The sequence below is a fragment of the Trichoderma atroviride genome, chromosome 1 (assembly GCF_020647795.1).
Source record: "Trichoderma atroviride chromosome 1, complete sequence".
Lineage (NCBI taxonomy): Eukaryota > Fungi > Ascomycota > Sordariomycetes > Hypocreales > Hypocreaceae > Trichoderma > Trichoderma atroviride.
This window is the reverse complement of record NC_089400.1, coordinates 3,609,589-3,631,177: the sequence shown is the minus strand read 5'-3', so window position 1 is coordinate 3,631,177 and position 21,589 is coordinate 3,609,589. Positions and strand designations below refer to the sequence as shown.

The 21,589-nt window shown below is 50.7% G+C and overlaps 3 protein-coding genes across 3 annotated transcripts; all 3 read left to right on the top strand.

Annotated features, from left to right (window-relative positions):
• Window positions 1–3,472: 3,472 nt before the first annotated feature.
• On the top strand, window positions 3,473–17,710 carry TrAtP1_001290 (uncharacterized protein). The gene is made up of 3 exons (XM_014085082.2): window positions 3,473–4,436; window positions 4,548–16,855; window positions 16,925–17,710. The coding sequence occupies exons 1-3, from the start codon at window positions 4,064–4,066 to the stop codon at window positions 17,360–17,362; spliced, it is 13,119 nt and encodes a 4,372-aa protein (XP_013940557.2). The 5' UTR covers window positions 3,473–4,063; the 3' UTR covers window positions 17,363–17,710.
• Window positions 17,711–18,772: 1,062 nt separating this feature from the next.
• TrAtP1_001289 (uncharacterized protein) lies at window positions 18,773–20,446 on the top strand. The gene is made up of 4 exons (XM_014086167.2): window positions 18,773–19,009; window positions 19,076–19,292; window positions 19,347–19,749; window positions 19,816–20,446. Exons 1-4 carry the CDS (start codon window positions 18,991–18,993, stop codon window positions 20,047–20,049), a joined length of 873 nt encoding a protein of 290 aa, XP_013941642.1. The 5' UTR covers window positions 18,773–18,990; the 3' UTR covers window positions 20,050–20,446.
• Window positions 20,423–21,564, top strand: TrAtP1_001288 (uncharacterized protein). Its single transcript, XM_066110926.1, has 2 exons — window positions 20,423–21,083; window positions 21,200–21,564. The coding sequence occupies exons 1-2, from the start codon at window positions 20,776–20,778 to the stop codon at window positions 21,486–21,488; spliced, it is 597 nt and encodes a 198-aa protein (XP_065966999.1). The 5' UTR covers window positions 20,423–20,775; the 3' UTR covers window positions 21,489–21,564.
• The last annotated feature ends 25 nt before the right edge of the window (window positions 21,565–21,589 follow it).

The window sequence follows — 21,589 nt, the reverse complement described above, 5'->3', positions numbered from 1 at the left end:
GCAACAACAGATGCGAGTCGCTGCGGCCCAGCAACCTGAGCCTATTCCCCAACAGCAACAGGATGGTCATGCAGGAGACGATATAGATATGGACGCCCAGCAGGAGGGTGAGGAAGGGGACAGCACACTGGCTCCATCCAAACTCATGAACGATTCAATGGCAGTGGCTCCCATGGGAGAGATGATGTCACCACCCCCCGAAGGTGGTAGCTATCCAACACTAGAAGCTGTGCAAAAGGCAGTTTTGCGTTACTGCACCTCGGTGGGCTATGCTATCGTCATTGGCCGATCCAAGAAAACCGTCCCTGGTCTAAAAAAGGTCTTGTTTGTCTGTGACCGAGCTGGCAAGCCACCGAGCCGAGTTAGCCCCGAATTCAGAAAACGAAAAACATCTTCTAGGAAATGCGACTGTCCCTTTGGCTTCTTTGCTATCGAGCAACGGACCCAATGGACTATCCGTTACCGACCCGACCCCTCGCATTTGCAGCACAATCATGGACCGAGCGAGAGCCCCTCGAATCACCCTGCAGCCAGAAAGCTTGACAGCAAGATGGTTGCTGCTGTGAAGCAGCTCAAGGAGAATGGTTAGTATTACACCGCACCTTGCTTGTTTTGTAAGGAAGAGAAACGAAAAGAAGATGGAGAGAGGGGGGAAAGGCATCTTGTTGGATGGAAATTCTCGCTAACCGATCCTATGTATAGGTGCAGGCGTATCTGAAACACTGCAGATTCTCCAAACGGATAATCCTGACTGTCACTTGCTGCCGAGAGACATTTACAATGCTCGGGCAGCCATCAACCGCAATCCACAGAAAGTAGCTACTGGCTTGGCGGAAAACAGGCCGGCCATATACACCAAGCCGCAGCCGTCGCCCGAAGACAGGATACGGTCAGACCTGCGACGGGAGCTGGCCAAGGCGCGTGAGGACTTGAAGAAGGTGGAAGAGGACAAACAAAAGGAGATTGATGAGCTCAAGGCCAAGCTGGTGGAGAAGGACAAGATTATTGAAAAGTTTGAAATGTTTATTGACATTTGCAACCAGAGGGTCATGGTTCAAAGGGAAAGGCTGGCTGGGGGTCATGAAGGCGGCGCGGCAGGCAGTTCGACTGGTTAAGACGGGGCAGACGCGAGAGCTTTCTCATCTTCATCTTCGTCTAGCTCTACATTTGCATCCACAACATCATCTTTCATCATCATCTTTCATCTTCATCATTCATCTTCATCTTCTCTATACTACCCTCTATATCTCTCGCTGCGTCTGTCTGCCCATCCTCAACCCTCCCTCCCTTCCAAAACTGGCGTACCGGTCTTTGAAATATACATTGGGAAACCCGGAGAGCAGTCGGTCGGTCGGTCGTTCCGGTCTACGGAGTACTACTACATATACGGAGAGGCGTTTAAGAAACGGTGATGTCGGTTCGATCCCCCCCTCCTTTTTTTTATGACTTTGTTATCATGCAAGTATATGATGTATGTGTTTCTTTGGTCTCACTTCTTTTCTTCTTCTTCTTTTTTTTCTTTTGCTTAAGATGAGGAGGATTCACTTCCAATTCTGGTCTGTCCGAATAACTGGGTACTGAAGCATTAAAGCCTGTACGCTTTCCAAGCCATGAGATTGCTCTTTTCTCTCTGTCTCTCTCCATCTTTCTCCTTTTTTTCGAACGTTTGAACTTTCTCTCGTTTGCCATCATTTTGTTTTCTATACTATGTAAGGTCGACTTATAAGGGGCGTCATATCATGTAAAACTGGTCTTTGAGGGCTGCTGAAAGTGGAGGGGAGAGGAAGGGTTTTGCAGGACGCTGGTTACTTTTATGCTGGTAGATTTCTTCTTCTTTTTTGTTTGAACGGTCTCGATGCTCGAATGATGAAATTTCAAGGTTCTTTATCTAAACGCAATCTGTGGTTTTTATTTGTTCTCTCTTTTCTTTCTTTTGGTGTGATTCGCTCCTTTTTTTATGTTTGGCTGAGTGATTTTTTTTAGAAGTGAGGTTTTTTTTTTATCTTTTGGAGTGAATATAGCAATTGATATAAATCGTGCTGAATGCCTTCTTTTTGTTCTACATACACCCTCGTATGTGGCAAGGTGTACTATTGCCCAAAAGGTGCAGGACCCTGGAAACGTGATACGGAGAATTTAAACGTGCCTAGAGGCGTGTAAATGAAGAATTTTGGGTGAGTAGGATAGGAAAGGGAAAAAGGGGTGGAGTATTACTATCGGCAGATACACACACACACACACACAAGTCGTGAAGAGGAGAAAAAAAGTGGCGTGGCGTGGCCGTAGCATTTTTTTTATTTTTTTTTATTTCTCGCTCCCCGCGAACTAGTAGATCTGTATAGGGGTATGTTCTAATTTTTGAGGTGTCGACTTTCACCTTGCCTTACCCGGTATTGTAGATGGCCACCCCCTCTCGTTCCTGTACCTTTTTTTTGCCCCTGTCTATCTTGCTTGCTTGCTAGGAACTATTTGGTGGTTATTCTTTTTCTCTTGATTCTCCGTTTTGGGATGGGAGGGGAGGCGTGTGCGGGATGGATGGATATTGGGTGCGAGGGTATTATTTGGTTTGTTGTGTGTAAGTAGGAGTGCGTGTAGTGGATAGTATTTGTATATCTGCGTGCTATTGATTGCTTTTTTTTCCTTCTCTTGGTGCGTTGATGTATTGATGTTTACCTACCTAGGCGATGTTGCTTTGCTTTAATAGATGGTGGTTGGGAGCTGGGAGCTGGGAGGAAGATGGTTGGGGTTTGGATAGGTCACTGGAGAGAAGCTTGAATATTTAGTTTGGAGTTGAGTATTGGGGGAAAATGGCCATCTGGAATCTCTGGAATGATATATTGTAATAAATAGAAATATTCAAGATGGAAGATGATATCAATAGAAAGAGTGTATAGGACGTCATGGCTGCTACCAGCAAACCCTCATTCGGGATAACGAGGGAAGTGAGACATTCTTGCTGCTAGCTGCCATTGATGATAATGCACCAGCAATAGGCCTCTGAAACAGCTGCAGCTCAAACGGGTAGGTCCAGGCACGGCTGCTACAAGCTACTGATTGACCTATGGCAAGCTGTGTGTGCCTCTCCAGCCACAGCCTCTCTAAATCAACACCTCGCACATACAGAAGCGATGGACAAAATAACATGACAAGCATCAACGCCACGTTTTGTGTCCAACCAGCCACGCCTCCCTGACTTTTCCCCTCCTCGTCCAGCTGGCTTTTTTCTCTGTTTAATATCTACAGCACCCACCCCCACCTGTAGAAAACATCTGGGATGGGACACATGACAATTGAGCCAGAAGCTGGAGCGCGACAAGGGTCCCGCCCGTTTGGGGTCGCGTAACTTGCCCCGGGCTATTTTAGCTCGTTCCTGTCAGTCAGGTTCGATACTTGGGCCGTAGCTCGTGCTGCTGGCTGGAAGAATGTACCTCGTGTGGATATGCTCCGTCGTAGTATCTGCGTAGTCTGCCATCGCACTTTGGATGTCTGCTCTGATGCGGTGTGCCTCCTATCTTCGTTTCCAGACGATATTCCATTCAAGAATCCGGCTGTTTGATACACTTGCTCTCCCGCAACTACAGAATCCGTGCCCTGTTTGCCAGAGATAGATCGCGGGACCCTGGAACCGGCCCCTAGAGCCCATCTTTAGTGGCGCACGGCACTACTTGCGTGTACCTGCCAGCTTCAAGTCACATACCGCAAGACCGCTGCCACTGCGACTAACTCCCGTGCATCGGCGCCACGCCCGCATCTCTCTCCTGCACAATCCCCTGGTTTGCACGACCTCTGCCAGAGCTCCGGCCACCACGAGAACAGCATCTTCTACTCACCTTCCTGACGGTCGAGCTTCATCCCTCATTTTTTTTTTCTGTGTGCCTCGCCCCTCTCTCCGACCCCTGGCGAACATCCATTAGCCACCGACGACTCGAGGCCCCACCATACCTCGACACCTATCACGATCCCAACGACTCTGGAGATGACCGGCTTCTCGACCTAGAAGCTTGCTTTGTTCCCTTCTTCTTTTTCCCCCTCCTTCTTCTCCCCTCCGTAGACATTTCCCGCCATGGAAGTGTCCTCGGTCAGCGTCCCGGGCTCGAGCCTCGGCGGCGCCACCAACGGCAACGGCGCCTCCATCCCGGCCCCCTCGTCGCCCACACCGACGCCGACGCCCTTCCCGACCATCGAGCCCGAACGCGTGGTTGACCACCTCGCCGCCATCTGCGAGATTGCCCTGGGCGCATCGCGGGCGGATCTCGAGCTTCCCGGCAACCTGCTGCACAAGGCGTCGTACGGCGAGACCATTTCGCGGTGCACGCGCTTCGCCAACGATACCCTCAATGTTTTGTATATCCAGAAAGACGTGGTGCAGGCCGGGGCGCTGGAGAATGGCGCTGAGAATGGAGAGTCGATTGAGCATCCTAGCATTGATGCTGCTGGTGAGGATTTCTGTATTATCTCTCTCTCCCTCGCCCCTCATATTCTCTCTCCCCTTTTTTCCTTTTCTCTCCTCACTTATGATGGGTTGAACTGACATGTTTGATGATAAGCCCCCACTACCTACGACTATACTCTCTCGACCGAAATCACCTCTACTCCCACCACCGTCGCTACTTTGATTTTGCTCAAGGCATCGCAAGCGATTGATTCTTCTCGACCTCTTACCTCGCAGATATTCATTACTAATTTACCTGGTCCCGCCTCCCTTAATGCCGCCTCGGGAGAGCAGGGCGTTGCGCTCTCCCCATGGGAGGTGCTTCACTCTCAAGTGCACCATGCCTTGGTGCCGTACTTTGATGCAAACAGCAAGAGCCAGCTGCTGGCCAACGGGTCAAGGGGCCGAGATGTCGATGCCAAGACGGGCATCCCCGTCACCAAGAAGCGATTGAACGACCTGGAGCTCAGTCTGCTTCATCTGCAGCAGAACGTCGACATTCCCGAAATCTCCTTGACCTTCCACTCGCTTATCCAGAATGTCCTCGATGATGCCCAAGTCACCGAGACGAAGCCTTCCATGGAGGCTATTCCAAAAACCCTTCTCCAGGACAGCAGCTTCCTCAACAAGCTGCAAGCAAACGTCAATACCTGGATCAAGTCTATCCAAGGCATCACCAAGCTGACCAAGGAAACCTCTTCGAATGCCGTCCAAGAGTTTAGCACGGCCAGCCAAGAAGTCAACTTTTGGTTGTCCATGGAGTCTGCGTTGGAGGGAATCGAGGACCAGCTTAGGAGCGAAGGTGTCCTCTTGACCCTCGACGTTTTGAAGCATGCGAAGCGTTTCCAGGCCACTGTCAGTTTTGTAGCTGATACGGGCCTGAAGGAAGCCAAAGAAAAGGCGCAAAAGTACAATCAGCTCATGCGTGACTTTCCGCTCGACGAGCTGCTGTCTGCCCCGTCTCTGCTCAAGGTCGAGGAGGCCATTACTCAGATCTTTGCCCATCTGATGAAGAAGCTGAGAGTGTGCCCATATCCCATCAGAAGAGCGTTGAGCTTGGCTCAAGCCATTTCAGCGGATTTGAATGACGTGCTTCTTCGTCTCCTTCCCGGCGTTGAGCTCGTCAACCTGGGCTACCCAGAGTTTCAGAATGTCATGCGCACGTGCGACAGCATCTTCGCCGCTTGGGAAGACAACATCAAAGAGTTTACGCACCTGGCCCGTATGCTCATTATTCGCAGAAACGAGAAGCGAATTCCCATTAACGTGGAGAAGAATCACTCCGAGCTGGAGTCGCGAATCAAGTATGTCAGCGCATTCCGAGACAACCACGAACAGCTGCAGAGGACCATTGTCAACGTCTTGGGACCCAAGGCCATCATCCCAGGTGTTGTTACGGATGTCTCCTCTTCCTCCCCGGCTACTGCCGGCGCTGTTATTGAGGAGATGGGCGACGTAGATGCTGTGGAGGAAGTCAAGCGAGCTTGGGAGGCTCTGCAGAATGTTGACCTCCTGGATGTGACAGACCAAGGAAAAGAGCGGTGGGCTCAAGCCGAGAATCTTTACAATGAACGCACAACACGAGTTGAAAACTCCATCATTGCCAGATTACGAGACCGTCTGGCCACGGCCAAGACTGCCAATGAAATGTTCCGAGTCTTTTCAAAGTTCAACGCCCTGTTTGTGCGCCCCAAGATCCGTGGTGCTATTCAAGAGTATCAAAACCAGTTGATGGACCATGTGAAGCAGGCTATCAATGGCTTGCACGAGAGGTTCAAACAGCAGTATGGCCATTCCGAGTCCCATGCTATGGCGCAGCTCCGCGATCTTCCCCCTGTCTCGGGTGCCATTATCTGGGCTCGCCAGATTGAGCTTCAGCTGGACGGATATATGAAGAAGGTCGAGGCTGTGCTTGGACCTGACTGGACTCTGCATGCTGAAGGCCACAAGCTCCGAGAAGAGAGCGAGCTTTTCAAGAATAAACTAGACACCGGAAGGATTTACGACGCGTGGTTGGCTGATGCCAATCGACGCAAAATCTCCATTGCTGGTCAGCTTTTCAACATCAACCGAGTGAGATCTGCAGGCGGCATTCTCGAACTCAATGTCAACTTTGATCCCCAGATCATTACTTTGTTCAAGGAGACCCGGAACCTGACCTGGCAGTCTTACCTTGTCCCCCATGCAGTTACTACAGTATCCAAGGACGCGAAGAGGGTATATCCCTATGCTGTTAGCTTGATGGAGGGCGTTCGAACTTTGTCCCAGACGCTGCGACAGGTATCTGAAATGGGAGAAGAGGCCATTCTTCTCAACGGATACAAGAATGAGGTTTACAAGCTTATTGCTGACGGTGTCCCTCTGAGGTGGGAGTCCTTTGTCAACTCGCACGAGCTCTTCTATGCCGATCAGAGACAGATTCGGCCCCTGCTTCCTGGAACAACTGGCTTTAGCGCGGCCAAAAACGCCGAGAGCAAGCATGGCATGTTCATCTGGGGCTTCGCCGCCGCCGTCTCGGTGCTTCAATCAAAGACGGCTACACTTAGCTCTATTTACGCCACCATTGAGCAAGCTCTGAAAGACCTCGGCACTTGTCCTTACGATGCTGCGGCTTTCCAGGCCCATCTCGACACCATCCAAGCTGCTGTTGATCAGCTCAACTTGGAACAGTATGCGAACCTGGACTTTTGGGTACGTGGTGTAAACCACAAAGTCCAGACTATCCTGCTTGAGCGTCTCTCCACTGCGGTTCAGGCCTGGATCGCTGCCTTTGAGGAAGATGTTCCGGCGGATGACAGACGTAAACTGTCCAAGGAGGACGAAAAGGATGGACCGACCATGAAGCGACTTATTTTGGAAATTACCATGCGCAATCAAGTCATCTATCTTGATCCCCCGTTGGAATACGCCAGGGCAAGCTGGTTTCTCCACCTTCATGACTGGCTGGGCATTGTCTGTAACCTGCGCAAGATCAAGGCTACGCGATACCAGATGAGCCTCAGCACTGAGACTAACGAGGAAGCCCGCTTTACCGATCTGCCTTCTCACTGCGCAGATATGCTTCACAACGTCTATGTGTCTGTCGAGAAGAAGCTAAGAGAAGTGAGCATCTACGTGGACAAGTGGCTCCAGTTCCAGTCCCTCTGGGATCTTCAGTCTGACCAGGTCTACGACATGCTTGGTGACCATCTTCCTAGGTGGCTAGAGTGTCTCCAGGACATCAGAAAAGTGCGAACCACTTTTGATACGCAAGAAGTCAGCCGCTCGTTTGGTCACATCACAATCGACTATGACCAAGTTCAGACAAAGGTCAATGCCAAATATGACCAGTGGCAGCAAGAGATTCTGATGAAGTTTGCCAACCGACTGGGCAACCGAATGCGTGATATCAATGCCGACATTGAAAAGGCGCGAAAGAATCTTGAAGGCCAGAGCTCAGACACATCATCTACTGCGGCGGCTGTCCAGTTCATCACGGCCGTGCAGAGCTGTCGGCGCAATGCGAAGCTGTGGGCGCCCGAGATTGACATGTTCCGCCAGGGACAGTCTACCTTGGTGAGGCAGCGCTACCCGTTCCCCAATGACTGGCTTCACATTGAACAGATTGAGAGCCAATGGGAAGCCCTCAAGGAGATTTTGGAGAAGAAGTCCAAGATTATGGAGGAACAGTCTGATGCAATGCGAGCAAACATCATTGCTCAGGATAAGCTAATCAACGAGCGTATCACAGAGGTTGTTGGCCAGTGGAACGAGGAGAAACCTGTTTCGGGAACCATCCAGCCCGATGTCGCCTCTGCTACGCTGACGACTTTTGAAACTCGCATTACGGCCCTGCAGGAGGAATTCCAGCAGGTCATGAAGGCAAGAGAGGCTCTCGACATTCCCGGCAATAATGACAGCATCTTGGAGGTTACTTTGGAGGAAGTTCGCGATTTCCGATCCGTCTGGTCCAACCTTTCCACCATTTGGACCAGTCTCAATGAGACTCGAGACATGTTGTGGACTGCTGTTCAGCCAAGAAAGATTCGCCAAAAGGTGGACGACTTGATCAAGAGCACAAAGGATATGCCAAGTAGAATGAGGCAGTATGCCGCTTTTGAACACGTCCAAGGCGTTTTGCGTGGATTCCTCAAGGTCAACAACATCTTGTCTGACCTAAAGTCCGATGCCATTCGTGAGCGTCACTGGCACAAGATTTACAAGCAAATCAAACCTCAGAAGCGCTTTTCACCTAGCTCCATGACCCTCGGCGATGTTTGGGACCTTAACCTCACCGCCACCGAAATCATCGTCAAGGACATCATTGCCCAGGCCCAGGGTGAGATGGCTCTTGAAGAGTTCCTCAAACAAGTTCGTGAAACTTGGCAGAATTACGCTCTCGAGATGGTCAACTATCAGAATAAGTGTAGGCTCATCCGAGGTTGGGACGACCTGTTCGCCAAGTGCAGTGAGAATTTGAACTCTCTCCAGGCTATGAAGCACTCGCCTTACTACAAAGAATTCGAAGAAGACGCGGTGGCTTGGGAAGACAAGCTGAACCGTGTTCATGTGCTATTTGATGTCTGGATTGATGTGCAGCGCCAGTGGGTTTACCTCGAGGGCGTCTTCACTGGAAATGCTGATATCAAGCACCTCCTCCCCATCGAATCCGGCCGTTTCCAGAACATTAACAGCGAATTTTTGGCCGTCATGAAGAAGGCCAACAAGACGCCTTACGTCCTCGATGTGCTCAACATCCCCAATGCCCAAAAATCCTTGGAGCGTTTGGCGGAAATGTTGAACAAGATCCAAAAGGCCCTAGGTGAATATCTGGAGAAGGAGCGTGTCTCTTTCCCTAGATTCTACTTTGTTGGTGACGAAGATTTGTTGGAGATGATTGGTAACAGCAACGATACACTGCGTATTGCCAAGCACTTCAAGAAGATGTTTGCTGGATTGGCAGGCCTCATCATGGATGACGAAGGAGTCATCTCCGGCTTCACTTCGAAAGAAGACGAGACTGTCATGCTAAATAAAGAGATTTCTGTGCAAAAGACGCCCAGGATCAACGACTGGCTTGCCCTGCTGGAGAGTGGAATGAAGCAGACGCTTGCAGAGCTGCTGGCCAAGGCCGTTGAGGAATACACTCCTATTTTCGAATCTGAAAATATTGACCGGGAAGCTCTCGTTACGTTTATGGACGCATTCCCTAGTCAAATCGTTGTCCTTGCTACTCAGGCTGCCTGGACAACGGCCGTTGATGCATCACTTACTGCTGGCGGCCAAACACTGCAAACCCTTTTCGAGCGGGAAGTGCAAGTTCTTCGTGTCCTCGCAGAGACTGTTTTGGGAGATCTCGAGATTCTTCAACGCAAAAAGTGCGAACAGCTCATTACGGAATGCGTTCACCAGCGAGATGTGATTGAGAAGCTGGTCAATACCAAGGCTGATTCGCCCAGCCACCACCTCTGGCAACTTCAGATGCGCTATGTCTATACCCCGGATGGGCCCTTCCTTAACCGCTTGTACATCAAGATGGCCAATGCCAAGCTCAACTACGGCTTCGAGTACCTCGGTGTTCCCGATCGTCTCGTTCGGACTCCCCTTACTGACCGCTGTTTTCTCACGCTTACTCAAGCCCTCTGCCAACGTCTTGGAGGTTCGCCATACGGTCCTGCCGGTACAGGAAAGACGGAATCCGTCAAGGCTTTGGGTGTCCAGCTCGGAAGATTTACGCTTGTCTTCTGTTGTGACGACACCTTTGACTTCCAGGCCATGGGCCGTATTTTCTTGGGTATTTGCCAAGTTGGTGCTTGGGGCTGTTTCGACGAGTTTAACCGTCTCGAAGAGAGGATCTTGTCTGCTGTTTCGCAGCAGATTCAAAACATCCAGCTCGGTCTGAAGCAGGGAGCCGAGAACGACAAGTCGCAGATTGAGTTGGTTGGCCGACAGCTTCGCGTCAATGAGAACACGGGCATCTTCATCACCATGAACCCCGGTTATGCTGGTCGTTCCAACCTGCCTGACAACTTGAAGAAGCTCTTCCGAAGTGTTGCCATGTCCAAGCCCGACAAGGAGCTCATTGCCGAAGTCATGCTGTACTCGCAAGGCTTTGGCCAGGCTAAGCGCCTGTCGAAGCAGACGGTTCCTTTCTTCGACAAGTGTTCAAAGGAGCTGTCGAAGCAAGCTCACTACGATTTCGGTCTTCGTGCGTTGAAGAGTGTTTTGGTCAGCTCTGGTGGCCTCAAGCGCTCTCGTTTGAGCAATGGCGATCTTGGCGTTGAAGAGATTGTCGAGCCTGAAATTCTCGTGCAGAGTATTCGTGAGACAATTGCGCCCAAGTTGATCAAGTCAGATGTCGACATCATGATCAACATTGAAGAAGACTGCTTCCCTGGTGTTCAATATGTGCCTGCTAATCTTGTTGATCTCGAGGCGGCCATCCGTACACTTGCCGCTGAGCGCCATCTCGTCGTCACTGATCTGTGGATGACCAAGGTCCTCCAACTGTACCAGATTCAAAAGATTCACCATGGTGTTATGATGGTTGGTAATTCTGGTACCGGAAAGTCTGCTGCTTGGAGGCTCTTGCTTGATGCTCTACAAAAGGTTGAAAATGTCGAAGGTGTTTCGCACGTCATTGACTCCAAGGTCATGTCCAAGGAGGCCCTTTACGGTAACTTGGATTCGACCACGCGAGAGTGGACAGATGGTCTCTTCACTAGCATTCTCCGTAAAATCGTGGACAACCTTCGTGGCGAAGACTCAAAGAGGCACTGGATTGTCTTTGACGGAGATGTTGACCCTGAGTGGGTTGAAAACTTGAACAGTGTGCTCGACGACAACAAGTTGCTGACCTTGCCCAACGGAGAGCGTCTCAACTTGCCGCCCAATGTCCGCATCATGTTTGAAGTCGAGACGTTGAAGTATGCAACTCTCGCCACTGTTAGTCGATGTGGTATGGTTTGGTTTAGCGAGGATACCGTTTCGCCGAACATGATGGTTACCAACTACATCGAGACTCTCCGCAGCGTGCCCTTTGAGGACTTGGATGAGGATAGTGTTGCCACAGGCCAAAGCCCGGCCAAGACGTTGGCTGTACAGGCCCAAGTTGCTGACATGCTTAATGGCTACTTGACTGAAGAAGATTTTGTCAACCAGGCTCTGGAGCGTGCTCAGCAATACAACCACATCATGGAGTTTACCGTCGCGCGTGTCCTCAATACTTTGTTCTCACTATTGAACAAGGCTTGCCGAGACATTATTGAATACAACGGACAGCACGCCGACTTTGCTCTCGAGTATGACCAAATTGAGGGCTTCATGGCAAAGAAGCTGCTCCTTGCGCTGGTTTGGGCGCTTACGGGAGACTGCCCACTCGGTGATCGAAAGCTATTCGGTGACGACATCTGCGCCTTTGCCAACTTTGGTTCGCCGCCTCTGGACGGCACGAGCTCGCTTATTGACTTTGACGTACTATTGCCACAGGCTGAGTGGACGCCATGGCAAAACCAGGTGCCTACCATTGAGGTCAACACACACTCCATCATTCAAACCGACGTGGTTATCCCGACTTTGGATACCGTGCGTCATGAAGATGTTCTCTACTCTTGGCTGGCTGAGCATAAGCCGTTGCTGCTGTGCGGTCCTCCCGGTTCCGGTAAAACAATGACGCTTTTCAGTGCCCTTCGCAAGCTGCCAAACATGGAGGTTGTTGGTCTCAACTTTTCCAGCGCTACGACGCCTGATCTGCTGATCAAGACATTTGAACAATACTGCGAGTACAAGAAGACACTCAACGGTGTTATGCTGTCTCCTACCCAGATTGGTCGCTGGCTGGTCATCTTTTGCGATGAAATCAATCTTCCGGCCCCTGACAAGTATGGCACTCAACGAGCCATCTCATTCTTGCGTCAACTTGTTGAGCACAACGGCTTCTGGCGTACTTCTGACAAGTCATGGGTTACTCTTGACCGTATCCAGTTTGTTGGAGCTTGTAACCCGCCTACCGATGCCGGACGTACACCCATGGGTGCCCGATTCCTTCGCCATGCTCCTCTTGTCATGGTGGATTACCCAGGCGAGCTCTCTCTCAACCAGATTTACGGCACATTCAATGCAGCTGTGCTCAAGATTATTCCCTCATTGCGTGGTTACGCCGAATCGGTCACACATGCCATGGTCCGCTTCTACTTGGAATCTCAGCAGAGATTCACGCCCAAGATTCAACCTCATTACGTGTACAGTCCTCGTGAGCTTACTCGTTGGGTTCGCGGTGTGTATGAGGCGATTAAGCCCCTTGAGGCGTTATCACTGGAAGGCCTCATCCGCATCTGGGCTCATGAGGCTCTTCGACTCTTCCAGGATCGTCTTGTGAACGAGGAGGAGCGCAACTGGACGGAAGAGGCTGTTCATCGCATTGCTCTTGAATACTTCCCCACCATGGACGAAGAAAAGGCGCTTGGCGGTCCCATCCTGTACTCTAACTGGCTGTCCAAGAACTATGTTCCTGTTGATCGAGAGCAGCTCAGAGACTTTGTGTCTGCTCGACTCAAGACGTTCTGCGAAGAAGAAGTCGACGTCCCGCTTATTCTCTTCAACGATGTGTTGGAGCATGTCTTGCGAATTGATCGTGTCTTCCGACAGCCACAGGGTCACTTGATTCTCATTGGTGTCAGTGGCTCTGGAAAGACTACGCTGTCGCGATTTGTGGCCTGGATGAACGGTCTCAAGGTGTTCCAGATCAAGGTCCACGGCAAATACTCTGGAGAAGACTTTGACGAGGACTTGCGTGATGTGCTACGGCGATGTGGTTGCAAGGGCGAGAAGATTTGTTTCATCATGGACGAGGCCAACGTCTTGGACTCTGGATTCTTGGAACGTATGAATACCCTGCTTGCCAACGCCGAGGTACCCGGTCTCTTTGAGGGAGATGAGTACGTTGCCTTGATGACGGCTTGCAAGGAAGGTGCTCAGCGACAGAACTTGCACCTGGACTCGCCAGAGGAGCTGTACAAGTGGTTTACTCAGCAGATTGTCAATAACCTGCACGTCGTCTTTACCATGAACCCGCCCGAAGGGGGTCTTGGAGGAAAGGCCGCCACCAGTCCGGCCTTGTTCAACAGATGTGTGCTGAACTGGTTTGGAGATTGGTCGGACCAGGCGTTGTTCCAGGTTGGCCACGAACTCACGCACTCTATCGATCTGGACAAGAGCAATTTCAACGCCCCTGATACAATCCCAGTGGCTTACCGCGGCTTGCAGCTACCACCGTCACATCGTGAGACGGTCGTCAACTCGATGGTGTATATCCATCACTCATTGCACCAGTACAACCAGAAGCTTCTGAAGCAGCAAAACAAGCTCACCTTTTTGACTCCACGTCACTACTTGGACTTTGTTACGCAGTACGTCAAGCTGTACAACGAAAAACGAGAGGATCTGGAGGAGCAGCAGAGACATTTGAATGTTGGTCTTGAGAAACTGAGAGACACTGTAGACAAGGTTCGCGATTTGCGTACCAGTCTTGCTGAGAAGAAGTCACAGCTTGAACAGAAAGACGCAGAGGCAAACGAGAAGCTGCAGCGAATGGTTGCAGATCAGCGAGAGGCGGAGCAGAGGAAGACTACCTCTTTGGAGATCCAGACGGCATTGGAGAAGCAGGAGGCAGAGGTGGCAATGCGGAAGAAGGTTGTGCTGGAGGACCTGGCAAAGGCAGAACCAGCAGTTGAGGAGGCCAAGGCAAGCGTCAGCAGCATTAAGCGACAGCATTTGGTCGAAGTGCGAGGCATGTCGAGCCCTCCTCAGAGTGTCAAGCTTGCCCTGGATGCCGTTTGCGCCTTGCTCGGACACAAAATCAACGATTGGAAGGCGGTGCAAGCGGTGATTCGAAAGGAAGACTTTATTGCCAGCATCATCATGTTTGACAATGGAAAGATGATGACCAAGGGACTGAGAAACAGGATGCGCAACGATTTCCTGTCGAACCCAGAGTTTACTTTTGAAAAGGTCAATCACGCTTCCAGAGCCTGTGGTCCCCTCGTCCAGTGGGTCATTGCACAGGTCAGCTATTCGGAAATCTTGGACCGCGTTGGACCTCTCAGAGAGGAAGTTGCGCAGTTGGAGGAGCAGGCGCTCGAGACAAAGGCCAATGCCATGGCCGTGGAGAAGAACATTGCGGAGCTTGAGGCCAGCATCAATACTTACAAGACCGAGTATGCCACTCTCATCAGTGAGACACAGGCTATCAAGTCGGAGATGTCAAAGGTGCAGTTCAAGGTCGATCGAAGTGTAAGACTTCTCGACAGCCTGTCCTCTGAGAGAGGTCGTTGGGAGGAAGGAAGCAAGTCGTTTGAGACGCAGATCAGCACGCTTGTGGGAGATGTTCTCGTCGCTTCGGCGTTCTTGGCTTATAGCGGTCTCTACGACCAGACGTTCCGAAAGAACATGGTTGACGACTGGTATCATCAACTGGACTTGTCTGGTATCCAGTTCAAGTCCCCCAACCCGGTGACGGAGTACCTGTCGAGCGCAGATGAGCGACTTGGATGGCAAGAGAACACGCTGCCGGTTGATGACTTGTGCACGGAGAATGCCATTATTCTCAAGCGCTTCAACCGATACCCGCTCATTATTGATCCTTCCGGAAGAGTCACCGAGTTCTTGCAGAAGGAGTGCAAGGACCGTCGCTTGACAGTCACCAGCTTTTTGGACGATACTTTTACCAAACAGCTTGAGAGTTCGCTGCGATTCGGTAACCCGATTCTTATCCAGGACGCTGAGCATCTGGACCCTATTCTCAACCACGTCTTGAACAAGGAATACCAGCGAACTGGTGGCCGTGTCCTCATCCAGCTCGGCAAGCAAGACATTGACTTTTCGCCATCGTTCAAGCTCTATCTCTCCACTAGAGATCCGTCGGCTACTTTTGCGCCGGACATTTGCAGTCGTACCACGTTTGTCAACTTTACTGTTACCCAGAGCAGTCTCCAGACTCAGTCACTCAACGACGTGCTCAAGTCGGAGCGTCCTGACGTGGACGAGCGACGGTCCAATCTCATTAAGCTGCAAGGCGAGTTCAAGGTCCATCTTCGACAACTCGAGAAGCAGCTGCTGCAGGCCCTCAATGAGTCCCGCGGTAACATTCTGGACGACGACAAGGTAATTGAAACTCTGGAGACGCTGAAGACGGAGGCGGCAGAAATCTCCGACAAGATGCGCAATACGGAAGGCGTCATGGCCGAAGTGGAAGAGATTACGCAGCAGTACAGCGTGATTGCCAAGTCTTGCAGTGCTGTATTCTCCGTCTTGGAGCAGTTGCACTACATCAACCACTTTTACCAGTTTTCACTTCAGTACTTTTTGGACATTTTCCAATCGGTGCTGCGAGGCAACAAGAATCTGGCCAAGGAGACTAATCACAACGGTCGCCGAGATATTATCGTCAAGGATCTGTTTGTCAATACATTCAAGAGAACGGCACTTGGCCTGCTTCAGAAGGACCGCATCACTCTGGCCATGCTTCTCGCTCAAGCTTCGCCCTACAAGATGGACAAGTCGATGATTGATGTGATCCTTGATGACCGAATCGCTGGCACTGATCTTTCTTCTCACCCAGAGTCCAGGGAGGCTGCTTTCCAGGATGCCAGGAAGCTTAGCGTACTGAAGGACAAACTTGATGCTGTTCCAAGCAGTGATTGGGAGGGTTTCCTTACTGAAGAGGTGGCCGAGAGCGTGGTGCCCATGGTTTGGGAGGAAGGTACTACGGGGATGGATCGGGCTCTGTACTCTCTGCTGCTTGTTAAGCTTTTCCGTATGGATCGCTTTGTTCCCGCGGCCGAGCGCTTCGCCACGCTTGTATTCGGCTCTGATACCTTTGAAATTGTGGAAGACTTGAAGGAGACGGTTAGCCAAGTTTCTGCTAGCCTCCCCATTGCCCTGGTGTCCAGCCCTGGTTTCGATGCCAGTTACAAGGTAGACAATCTCGTACAGAGATCAGGTGTCCGCTGCACCAACATTGCCATGGGTTCCAACGAAGGTCTGGCCAGCGCCGACAAGGCGGTCAGCAGCGCAGCAGAGACGGGATCGTGGGTTCTCATCAAGAACGTACACCTGGCGCCAACTTGGCTACAGAGTCTCGAGAAGCGCATGGAGTCACTCAATCCGCATAGCGACTTCCGCCTGTTCCTTTCGATGGAGTCGAGTCCCAAGATTCCCGTCAACTTGCTTCGTGCCTCGCGCGTGCTCATGTATGAACAGCCGGCGGGTGTGCGAGCGAACATGAAGGATTCAATGTCCTCGTTGTCGACGCGCGCGGTTAAGAGCCCTGTGGAGAGGACGAGGTTGTACCTGTTGGTTTCGTTTTTGCATGCGGTTGTGCAGGAGAGATTGCGATATGCGCCAAGCCTTGGTTGGAAGGGTTTCTGGGAGTTTAATGATAGCGATGTAAGAATCCCCTCTTTGCCTCTGTTTTTATGGCCTTTTTTTTTTTTTTTTACTGACTGACGTTGATAGTACGAATGCTGTGCGTTCATTGTTGATGTTTGGATCGAGAGCGTTGCTGGCAATCGAACCAACATTGCACCGCAAAACATTCCATGGGAGATGCTACGCTATCTAGTCACGGAGACGTATGGTGGCAAGATTGACGACGAGGACGACTTTAAACTGCTCGGACAATTGGTTACGTCGGTCCTCACACCCGCTGCCTACGATACAGACCACAAGCTGGTTGAGGGACCTGATGAACTGCTCGTGCCGTCTGGCACTGGTCTACAAGACTTTAATGCGTGGATCCATAAACTTCCTGAGCGCGAGCCGCCTACTTATCTTGGCTTGCCGGCGAATGCGGAGAAACTGCTGCTGGTTGGGCTGGGTAGGAGCTTGGTTGAGAATTTGCGCAAGGTGACGGGGCTGTTGGATGAGAATGAGAGACTTGTGACGGATTCATGAGGATAGATGATGATGAAGAAATGATTGTTTTAAAGGTTAGATTATCTTTTTACTGGCTTTCATGGGTGATGGCTAGACGGTGGTGTTGTCCTTTTGGTTGCAAAAAGAAAGAAAAGACAGAAGGGGATATTTTACTTGATTAGATATGGTTGATGGATTATGAGCATACCCTGAGACGAAGATGAAGATGGTACTTTTGGTATTTTTAGAGGTAATGCATATATGTATTGTTCTATGATTTAATGAGTGGACTTTATTTATACCTGTTTTGTGCCTTTTATGTATTCATGGGCGCCAATGGCGCTTCATTTATTCGTGGTTTACGATCGAGGATGGTTATCAGAAAACAAGGGCTAGACAGATCAGGTGAAGGTATCTAGATGCAAGTATTTTCCTCTTTTCCTTTAGTAAAGGCCGAGGCGAGACATGCATGAGATTGGCGCGTATTTGGAGAAGCGATTATTGGATGCTTGGAGAGGGAAATGCGGGGGGAGTCGGCGATTGATTCAGCTGTTGGATTGTTTGTTGCTTTTGCAGTCTAACCTACTGGGATTTTGTTTGATCTGCCAATTGTATGGAGTGATGGTGTTGATGGTCAATTGTCAACTAGATACCGTGATAGCTGTGAAGAAGCAATTCAAGCACCCCCCTGGAAGCCACAGTTTGATGGAGCAAATTGAACAAATTGATACTGCTACACCAATACTGGATTCTTTCAGCTTACCTCGACCGTGGCTCGATGAGGTCAGCTGCTTTCTCTTTTCCCCACCCCCGCTGTTGAACAAAACAAGCGGTTGCACACCAACTGCTGGAGCTTTCACTTATACGGCCAAAGCTGCGTCAGGCCAGCTGCAGCGGAACAAGGACCCGAACGCGCAATGCAGCTCTCCACGGGCATCTCCTCCCTGTTACACAAGCAAGGGGGGTTGGCAAGTAAAATGTGCTGTTTTTGCTACAGAGTAACTACTGTAGATACGAATGTTTCTAGGCAGAAAGTGAGGGGTGTGTAGGTGAAAATGAGTGAATGAAGCTTGGGCTTACTTACACGCCCCTCCACCAATCATGAGACATTCCTCATCCCCCCTTGTCCAACCAAGCTTGAAGCTAACCTGCAAAAACGGTGACGGGGGCTGCGCGTCATGGAACGACCTAGCAGGAGATTGTATGTGTTTTTGCTGCTGGATTCACTGCTTGGCTTGGCTGGGGCTTCGGGTGGCGGATTCTGATTTGACGGGGAGGGAGCCTTTGCTGGGCGTTGCCTTCCCCGCAAGAAAGATGGTGACGAAGACGATGGCTGAGGGAAGGGGGGAGGAAGCGATGAAGTAACGCCATTGAGGAATTACGTGTTTTTTGCTATATATACTGGCTGCTTCGCAAATTTGCCTTTGCTTTTGAACTTTTTCGTTTAGGCCCTTTGACTTCTTCACTTCGCTTTCACTTCGCTTCCACATATACTCTTTCCATCTGGACGGGTAGGGATTTCATCATCTCTGGCGTGAATTGGTCAGAGCTCGATTCATTGTTTTGTGCTCGAGGCTACCGTACCCCAAGCTCGCCGCGTCATCGCATTCTCGATAGTTGGGATATTGGAGTAAGATAGAAAAGAAGACTCGGAAACCGCAGACATCATGGCAGGGTGGGATGCTTGTAAGATTTCCCTATTATCGTCTTGGCCTCATCATGCGGATTGCTCACCATCGTCTTTTTCTGCAGGGAACCCCTTCTCGAGGAGGGAGACGCACAGCCATGGCTCTGTTCTCACATACAAAATCTTCGTCTTGCTGACCTGGCTGGTGTCGGTCATTGTCAGCGTGTACTACTCGGCGGGAGTGCATCACCAAAAGGCAAACTTCCACCAGGCCATCTGGTACCTGAATGACCACTACCGCACCGCCTTTACCATGAATCATGTCCTCGCCGAGGTCTACTGGTAAATACTGCCTCGATCCCTAGATATACTTATATGCTCTAACAAAGGTAACAGGGTCGTGCTCTTCATCCTCCAATTCGGATACGCCACCTCGCTCTTCTCCAGCAACGCCGACGTCGTCCACTCCGCAGCCAGCGTCGGCAGCCACTTCATCTTCAACAACATCCTGCACGTCATCTTCGTGCTGCTCTTTGTCAACAGGCACTTTGCCATTGCCGAGGTCATCCTGATCCTCAACTTTGCCAACCTCAGCTCGCTGTACTTCCGCCACAACACCACGCCGCGCTTCATCCATGTGCCTGTTGCCTCGGGCCCGTTGGCGTGGACCTTTGTGGCCATTTACTGGAATGGCGCCATCATGGTGCCACACCCGGCCACCTTGGTGGCCAGAATCTTTGGCAACATCTTCATCTGGTCCATCTTGGTCTATGGACTGTTCTTCATCACTGCCTATAGTGTAAGTCAATTGCTTCTTCTTCTTCGACTGCCAAGACAGGCGGCTAATGATTGTTTTCCAATCTAGGACTACACCATGGGCTTCGCTCTCAGCGTCCTGTCCGCCGCAATTGGTGTCGCCCAGTTCAAGCGCCAGGTCATTGCGTTCCAGTGGATCTTCGCCTTTGTCATCATGGCTGTCCTCTTCGTGCTGACCATTGCCATTGCTGCCCCGCGCGCCGCCGGCAGAGACGCCAGATGGAGGCGCGTCACTTCTGCAGACCAGGAACGTGCACCGCTCCTCAATGAGTCTGCCGCCTAGAGGCCCAAAGGAACAATTCTCTCTATTGCCATATCACAGCCATAGGCCGGATCACAGACTGGTCTGAGGCGGTGAGAGAGAATGGCGTTCTAGGCCGCTCATGTTTCACATTTCACAACAGACGGTTCACCCGAAAGACTGTTTGCGGGTTGGAAAAAAGTACATCCCTGGTGCTTTATCATGAATGTATGACGTAGGGGAGAGTAACACTACAGATCTCTGTGATTGTTTTTCTGCGGGAGTTCTAGGGTCAAGTTTGATATGATATTGATGGTGAAATTGAGAAATTGGTAGTTAATTCATTTGTTCGCTTTCAAGCTTACACACAGGCACTTGAGCAGTCGATTCATCCATCTCGGGTCTCTTTCTATAATTAATTTCCATACGCTTGGTATAACCTTAAATGTTTTCGTTGCATGCGTAGCCTGTAGATTTCCCAGATTAGCTTCGATTGCGTTGCATCATGGACCATTTCTTCCGTGGTGCAGGTGATTCGCTGTGAGCATGAGCTTGGCTTGACGGCTCGATGACGTCGACGATGCACCGCTTTGGCCACTGGTATCGATAAGCCTAGCACCAGCTCAGTCCACCCCACGACGTGGCTGTAATAGAGCAGGGCACAGCATTATCTGATACAGTTCAATACCCGTTGTGCTTCTATTATTGCTTCTAATATTAGCCATCACCGCGTCTTCTTATCATCTCGTCCATGCGGCGGCACAGCAGATGAAGCCTCTCCGGTCCTTTCCATTCCCGCTCAACATTGGGACGGACATTTGCCAGATCTCTCGCATCTATGGCATCCTCAAGAGTCCCCGGGGCCTGCGGTTTGTGAACCGAATCCTCTCGCCAGAGGAGCAGGCCAATAAAGACCCGAGGCTGCGATGTCTTGAAGACCGTCCTATTGTTAAGCCTTTTAAAGCCGATGAGCTTTACCCCTTTGAAAAGAATAAAGGAGGGGGCGGTTCGATTAGCGAGGAGATGGCTCGTCGGGATCCAGATGTGTGGACAGCCGCTGCGTTTGTTGCAGGCAGGTAAGTAAGCAAAGCAAATAAAAAGCTTCATGATTGGACCAAATCAATCAAGCACACATATAACCCCCTTGAATAGGGAAAAAATTCCCCTAAGCTTGCTTGTTTATTTTATTTAGATTTGCTGCCAAAGAAGCGGCCATCAAGGCCCATTCGCACCGTCGGCTCACGTTCCATGACGTGGTGATTGAACGCCGCGGCAGAAAGGAGGAGCGTCTCGGGAGCGGACCGCCGGTGGCGCGGATCAAGGGCGAGGGCGAGGCGGATGCGGATGTGAGTGCTATGATTTCGATTAGCCATGATGGGGACTATGCGACGGCGGTTTGCATGGCGCACGATCCGAGTGTTGGGGTGGAGGAGGAGGAGGATGATATTGTGCGGAGGTGGAATATGGGTGAGATTTGCTGAGGCACATTTGCAAATAATAGAAGATGCTTTTGATTATCTACTTGTATAAGGTTTGGATTGTGATTGAAGCAAAAATGATGGCAAGTTGTTTTCTGTTTATA

Excerpts from the sequence above, each read along its gene's own strand:
- TrAtP1_001288 (XM_066110926.1), top strand. The coding sequence starts at position 20,776 with ATGAAGCCTCTCCGGTCCTTTCCATTCCCGCTCAACATTGGGACGGAC. Across the intron at positions 21,084-21,199 it reads GCTGCGTTTGTTGCAGGCAG|ATTTGCTGCCAAAGAAGCGG; the intron begins GTAAGTAAGCAA and ends TATTTTATTTAG.
- TrAtP1_001289 (XM_014086167.2), top strand. Across the intron at positions 19,293-19,346 it reads GTCCTCGCCGAGGTCTACTG|GGTCGTGCTCTTCATCCTCC; the intron begins GTAAATACTGCC and ends CAAAGGTAACAG. Across the intron at positions 19,750-19,815 it reads TCTTCATCACTGCCTATAGT|GACTACACCATGGGCTTCGC; the intron begins GTAAGTCAATTG and ends TTTCCAATCTAG.
- TrAtP1_001290 (XM_014085082.2), top strand. The coding sequence starts at position 4,064 with ATGGAAGTGTCCTCGGTCAGCGTCCCGGGCTCGAGCCTCGGCGGCGCC. Across the intron at positions 4,437-4,547 it reads TCCTAGCATTGATGCTGCTG|CCCCCACTACCTACGACTAT; the intron begins GTGAGGATTTCT and ends TTTGATGATAAG. Across the intron at positions 16,856-16,924 it reads GGGAGTTTAATGATAGCGAT|TACGAATGCTGTGCGTTCAT; the intron begins GTAAGAATCCCC and ends TGACGTTGATAG.